The sequence below is a fragment of the Colobus angolensis genome, unplaced genomic scaffold (assembly GCF_000951035.1).
Source record: "Colobus angolensis palliatus isolate OR3802 unplaced genomic scaffold, Cang.pa_1.0 Scaffold25, whole genome shotgun sequence".
In the NCBI taxonomy this organism is placed as follows: domain Eukaryota; kingdom Metazoa; phylum Chordata; class Mammalia; order Primates; family Cercopithecidae; genus Colobus; species Colobus angolensis.
Genome location: NW_012115710.1, coordinates 5670857 through 5677215, shown reverse-complemented (window position 1 = coordinate 5677215; position 6359 = coordinate 5670857). Strand labels below are relative to the sequence as shown.

General features: G+C 53.3%; 1 protein-coding gene across 1 annotated transcript in view; it reads left to right on the top strand.

Annotated features, from left to right (window-relative positions):
* KCNJ14 (potassium channel, inwardly rectifying subfamily J, member 14) overlaps positions 1-4134 on the top strand; it is a 9763-nt gene extending 5629 nt beyond the window's left edge. Inside the window, exons 2-3 of the mRNA XM_011946460.1 lie at positions 257-1025; positions 2703-4134. Of these exons, the coding sequence (XP_011801850.1) occupies positions 312-1025; positions 2703-3299 (1311 nt within the window). The 5' untranslated portion in view covers positions 257-311 and the 3' untranslated portion in view covers positions 3300-4134. The remainder of the gene's footprint in view (positions 1-256; positions 1026-2702) is intronic.
* Positions 4135-6359: the final 2225 nt, after the last annotated feature.

Genomic DNA, 6359 nt, shown 5'->3' with positions numbered 1-6359 from the left:
CCTGTAGTCCCAGCTACTCAGGAGGCTGAGACAGGAGAATCGCTTAAACTTGGGACGCGGAAGTTGCAGTGAGCCAGGATCGTGCCACTGCACTCCAGCTTGGGCAACAGAGCGAGACTCTTTTCTCCAAAAAAAAAAAAGTATAGTTCCACCTATTTGACAGATGAGGCCACTAAGCCCCAACGGGGAGCATGCTTGGCCGATGAGCTCACCTCTTCCTGGTGCCCCTGACGTTTCTGCCGGTTTCTTGTCCCAGCAGGTTGGGGGCGCCTGCCCCCCACTAGTCCAAGTGGAGGGGCTCCCTCCGCCCAATGGGCCTGGCCAGGGCCCTACGCCGCCTCAGCGGCGCCCTGGATTCGGGAGATAGCCGGGCGGGCGATGAAGAAGAGGCTGGGCCCGGGTTGTGCCGCAACGGGTGGGTGCCGGCGCGGGTACAGTCACCGGTGGGCCGGCGCCGTGGTCGCTTCGTCAAGAAGGACGGGCACTGCAATGTGCGCTTCGTGAACCTGGGTGGCCAGGGCGCGCGCTACCTGAGCGACCTGTTCACCACGTGCGTGGACGTGCGCTGGCGCTGGATGTGCCTCCTTTTCTCCTGCTCCTTCCTCGCCTCCTGGCTGCTCTTCGGCCTGGCCTTCTGGCTCATAGCCTCGCTACACGGCGACCTGGCCGCCCCGCCACCGCCTGCGCCCTGCTTCTCACACGTGGCCAGCTTCCTGGCCGCCTTCCTCTTCGCGCTGGAGACGCAGACGTCCATCGGCTACGGCGTGCGCAGCGTCACCGAGGAGTGCCCGGCCGCTGTGGCCGCCGTGGTGCTGCAGTGCATCGCCGGCTGCGTGCTCGACGCCTTCGTCGTGGGTGCTGTCATGGCCAAGATGGCCAAACCCAAGAAGCGCAACGAGACGCTGGTCTTCAGCGAGAACGCCGTCGTGGCGCTGCGCGACCACCGCCTCTGCCTCATGTGGCGCGTCGGCAACCTGCGTCGCAGCCACCTGGTCGAGGCCCACGTGCGTGCCCAGCTGCTGCAGGTGCGGACCTCCACGAGCCCTGGGGGATTGTGGGAGATGTAGGCCTGAGGGTGAGGGGCATGCGGTCCTGGAGGGGGCGTGGACTACAACTCCCAGCAGCCTCTCAGGCCTGTGGCTTGCGAATGGGTCACTGGGCAGTTGGGGATGTAAACCCAAGAGAGAGGTCTGTGACCAGCTCTTCCTGGAGGCCTGGACTTGGGACATACAGAGCTTCCTGTGGCTTGAGGATGGGCTGCCTGTGGGTAGCCCCGAAAGGGCCACACCTGGCCTGTCAAGGCCCCGGGCCGTAATTCCCAGAAGCCTCTGGGTCAAGGGACCTGCCCAAAGATGGGGTGGCCTCAGATGCAGCTTTGGGGGGTGGGGGGCCTGCGGGACTCGGGTGTACAATTCCCACTGGAACCTGTGGCACAGACGGGGGCCTGTGACTTGAGGCTCCCGGGAGAAGCAGGCCCTGGAATGGGTGCAGCTCATCATTGTGGAGCACAGTTCTCCAGGCCTCTAGACGTGGGGTCCTGCAGCTCTGTGGGGAAATTCATTCCCCAACTCAATGGCCCATCGTGTCCCACCAGCCTCCTGCCCTCTGAGAGCAGGGTGGGAGGTGGCAACGAAGCGAAACTGCACCTCCCATTGGCCCCTGGGATGATGGCTCCCTCCCGTGCCCTGAGGAAGGGGCCTTAGTGTTCCTAGAATTGTGGTCAAATTGCTCAAACATCTCTGTTCCCAAGAAACTCTGGGCCAGCAGCTGCCATTGCCCAAGTAAAGTGACTTTAGAACTCTGGGCTGAGGCTGGACTTGGAGAGGATCAGGGGTGGTGGGAGCTGCAACTCCCAGCCGCCTCTGGGGTTCCTCTACTTGGGGCTCCCGGAGACAGTTACAAGAGGAGGATAGGTGCCCACCTCCCACTTCTATCTCCTGCCTGATGCTTTGAGATGCCAGGATTCATGAATCGGAGGGACACTGGCTCTTGCAAAAGTTTGTGGGGCAGTGACTTGGCCTGGGAGGTGGCTATGGAACCCGCGGGTAGGTGGGGGTGAAATACCCACACCCCCACAAAGCTTGCTCACACAGAATGACATGGAAGGGTTTGCAGTTGCCCTGGCAGCTTGGATAGCTCAGGGGAGAGCCCAGGGATAAGGCTGAGGCAGTGGTGGGTACAGAATGTTGGACCGGTGTTGCCCTAACTCTCCCTTCTTGTCATCTGGTTTATCTTTCTGTGGCCACATACTAAGAGCCATTTTTCTCTCCCCCTCCTTCTCCAATTCTCTGTTGGATGTCATTCTTATTTTCTGTTGTCGCTTCGATTTCATCTGTCTTGCTGATTTCTGTGTCTGTATGTCAATATCACTCTGTCCCTCTCTCCTCCTTCTCTTCCCCCGCCACACCCCTCTTCCCATTTTCTATCCCCAAACCCTGAGTCTCTTTCCTCTCTCTTCATCTCTGGGTCTCCGTCCCCCTCCTCCCATCCTGGATCTCTGGCTCCCTCACTGGGTTTCTGTGCCCTCCCCTGCATCTCTCTGGGTTGCCGGCCCCATCTCTGGATCCGTGTTCTCACCCTTTTCTTCACTCCTGTGGTCTTTACCTTCTTCTTTCTCTACATCTCTTCCTCTCACTCCCTCTGTCTCTGCCCGTCTCTGTGCTCCCTGCTCTCTGTCTTTGGCTCCTCGCCTCCCGCTGCAGCCCCGTGTGACCCCAGAGGGTGAGTACATCCCGCTCGACCACCAGGATGTGGATGTGGGCTTTGATGGAGGCACCGATCGTATCTTCCTCGTGTCCCCCATCACCATCGTCCATGAGATCGACTCTGCCAGTCCTCTGTATGAGCTAGGACGCGCCGAGCTGGCCAGGGCTGACTTCGAGCTGGTGGTCATTCTCGAGGGGATGGTTGAGGCCACAGCCATGACCACACAGTGTCGCTCGTCCTACCTCCCTGGTGAACTTCTCTGGGGCCATCGTTTTGAGCCAGTTCTCTTCCAGCGTGGCTCCCAGTATGAGGTCGACTATCGCCACTTCCACCGCACTTACGAGGTCCCAGGGACGCCGGTCTGCAGTGCTAAGGAGCTGGATGAACGGGCAGAGCAGGCTTCCCACAGCCTCAAGTCGAGTTTCCCCGGCTCTCTGACTGCATTTTGTTATGAGAATGAACTTGCTCTGAGCTGCTGCCAGGAGGAAGATGAGGACGATGAGGCCGAGGAAGGGAATGGGGCGGAGACAGAAGATGGGGCTGCTAGCCCCCGAGTTCTTACACCAACCCTGGCGCTAACCCTGCCTCTGTGATGCAAACTGATGTAGCCTTTCCTTATGTGTGCCCCCTTCCCCAAGGTAGCAAGATGGAGAGATAGGGCTCTCTCCTGGGATGGGGGCAGGTGTTCCCTAAGACCAACAGGCCTGCTGGGTAAATGACTAGGTGGTAAGGTTCTGCCATGTCTGGTGACCCACCATGGACATACTGGACCTTAATTTTAATTTCTCTGCTTCTGTGTTCCCTCCTGAGACCCCTTTATGAGCCTGATTCCTGAGTCTCACCAGAGTTCTGGATCACCCAAGAGGAAAAGACTGGTGGTTCTAGATCCCTCTATATGGGGGCACCTGGATTGTTGACCAGGGTGAGAAACCAATGGTATAGACTGCCTCTGGGGAAGCACGTTGGCAGTTCTTGAACAGCATCAGAGATCAAGAGTTTGTAGGTCTGTATTTACCTAAGCTTCAAGGGAGTGTTGCTTCTCAACTCAGCTAACTGAGCAGCAAATCATTTGTTCTAGACCACCTAAGGAGGGATGGTTATGGAATGCCCCAAGTATGCAAGATCATCTTGATTGACCAAAGACAAAAAAAGAAAAAGAAAAAGACCTGTGGTTCTAGAAAGCTCATTAGTTGAGATTCTGAGTCTAGGCTGACCACAGAGGCAAGCACTGGTGATTCTAGGACAGGTTTGACCTGGAGAGTTGAACTACTCTAGAAACTAAAGAGTAGTGTTTCTAGAATGCACAAAACATTGTTGAGTCTGTGGGTTTAGAAAGACTAAAGTAACAGATTAGTTCTTGATATTAGATAACTCCAACTTCTGGCTGTAGAGCACCCAACCAAGAGAATAAGCAATGCTTTGAAAGGATCCATAGGGTGGGTTTTTTTTAAGTGCCATTCTAGAATGTCCAAAGGGAATCAGGATTCTGTGGCTCTAGACTGATCACAGAGTCAAGGAAGCAGTCAGTGGCAATTCTAGATGTCTGAGATTTTGCTGGTTCCAGCTTGGCCAATGGAGTTGAGAATCTCGATGATTCTAGATGACTTCTTGTGGTTCTGTAATGCCAAAAGGAATGAAAGCTCCAGGCATCCAGAGTTGTCCATTACCAAAGCCTGTAGGTTCTCATCACCTCCAGGTGGACTTCTTAGCAGTGCCAGGAGGTGGACTCAGGACTTGAGAAGCAACAATTCTGGGTTGACCTAGAAGTTGAAGGTTCAGGTGAGGCCCTGTAGGGCACAGGGCTAATTAGTGGACAAGGGAAGGGAGAGGCCCAGGGCTGGTAAGTCTAGAATGCTCTGGAACCCTACACCTAGTGATGTGTGTCTATTTCTTTTATTTCTTTCTTTCTTCTTTTCTTATTTTTTTGAGACAGAGCCTTGCTCTGTCACCCAGGCTGGAGTGCAATGGTGTGATCTCAGCTCACTCCAACCTCCGCCTCCTGGCTTCAAGTGATTCTCCTGCCTCAGCCTCCCGAGTCGCTGGGATTACAGGCATGAGCCACTATGCCCGGCTAATTTTTGTATTTTTAGTGGAGGCGGGGTTTCACCATGTTGCCGAGGCTAGTCTCAAACTCCTGACCTCAAGTGATCTGCCCCCCTTGGCCTCCCAAAGTCCTGGGATTACAGGTGCCAGCCACCACGCCCGGCCAGCATAATGTTTTCGAGGTTTATCCATGTTGTTGCATCTATCAACACTTCATTTGTCTTTATTGTAAAATACTATTCATTGGATGAATATACCACATTTTATTTATTCGTTAGTTGGTTGATACTTGGGTTTCCACCTTTTGGCTATTATGAGTAATGCTGCTGTGAACATTTGTGTACAAGTTTTTGGCATCTGTTTTCATTTCTCTTGGGTACATAAGGATGAGTGGAATTGCTGCGTGATGTGGCAATTCTATGTTTAACCATTTAAGTAACTGCCAGACTGCTTCCTACAGCAGCTGCCAGTTTTCATGCCCCCAGCAGTGTATGAGGGTGCCAGTTTCTCCACATTCTTGCCAACACTTGTTTTTTTTTATTATAGCCATTCTGAGTGGGTGCAAAATGGTATTCCTTTGTGGTTCTGATTTGCATTTCTCTGATGGCTGATGATGCTGAGCATCTTTTCATATGTTTATTAGCCATTTGTATACCTTCTTTGGAGAAATGTCTGTACAGATCCTTTGCCCACTTTTTTTGTGCCTCAGCCTCCAGAGTAGCTGGGACTACAGATGTGCACCACCAGGCCCGGCTAATTTTTGGATTTTTAATAGAGATGGGATTTTGCCATGTTGGCCAGGCTGGTCTCAAACTCCCGAGCTCAAATGATCCAGCTTCCTCGGCTTCCCAAAGTGTTAGGATGACAGGCGTGAGCTGCTGCGCCTGGCCCCCTTTGCCCACTTTTAAATTGGGTTATTTGGGCTGGGCACCAGCCAACATGGTGAAACCCTGTCTCTACTGAAAATACGAAAATTAGCTGGGATGGTGGCATGAGCCTGTAATTCCAGATACTCAGGAGGCTGAGGCAAGAGAATCTCTTGAACCCGGGAGGCAGAGGTTGCAGTGAGCTGAGATTGCACCCCTGCACTCCAGCCTGGGTGACTGAGACTCTGTCTGAAACAAAAAAAGGTGGTGGGGGTAGGGGTTATTTATCTTTTCATTATTGAGTTGCAAGGGCTCTTTATATAGGCTAGATACAAGTTCCTTAGCAGGTATATGATTTGCAACTACAGTATCTTCTCCCATTCATGGGTTGTCTTTTCCCTTTCTTAAAACATTTTTTTGAGACACGGTCTTGCTCTGTCGCCCAGGCTGGAGTGCAGTGGTGCAATCATAACTCACTGCAGCCTCCAACTCCCGGGCTTAAGCCATCCTCCCACCTCAGCCTTCCAAGTAACTAGGACTATAGGTTTGCATTACCACATCTGGCTAATTTTTAATTTTTTGTAGAGCAAGCCCCTTGCTATGTTGTCCTGGCTGGTCATGAACTCCTGGGCTCAAGTGATCCTCCTGCCTCAGCCTCTCAAAGCACTAGGATACAGGTGTGTACCACCTCACCTGGCCTCTTCACTTTCTTAACAGTGTCTTTGGGAGCACAAAAATTTTTTA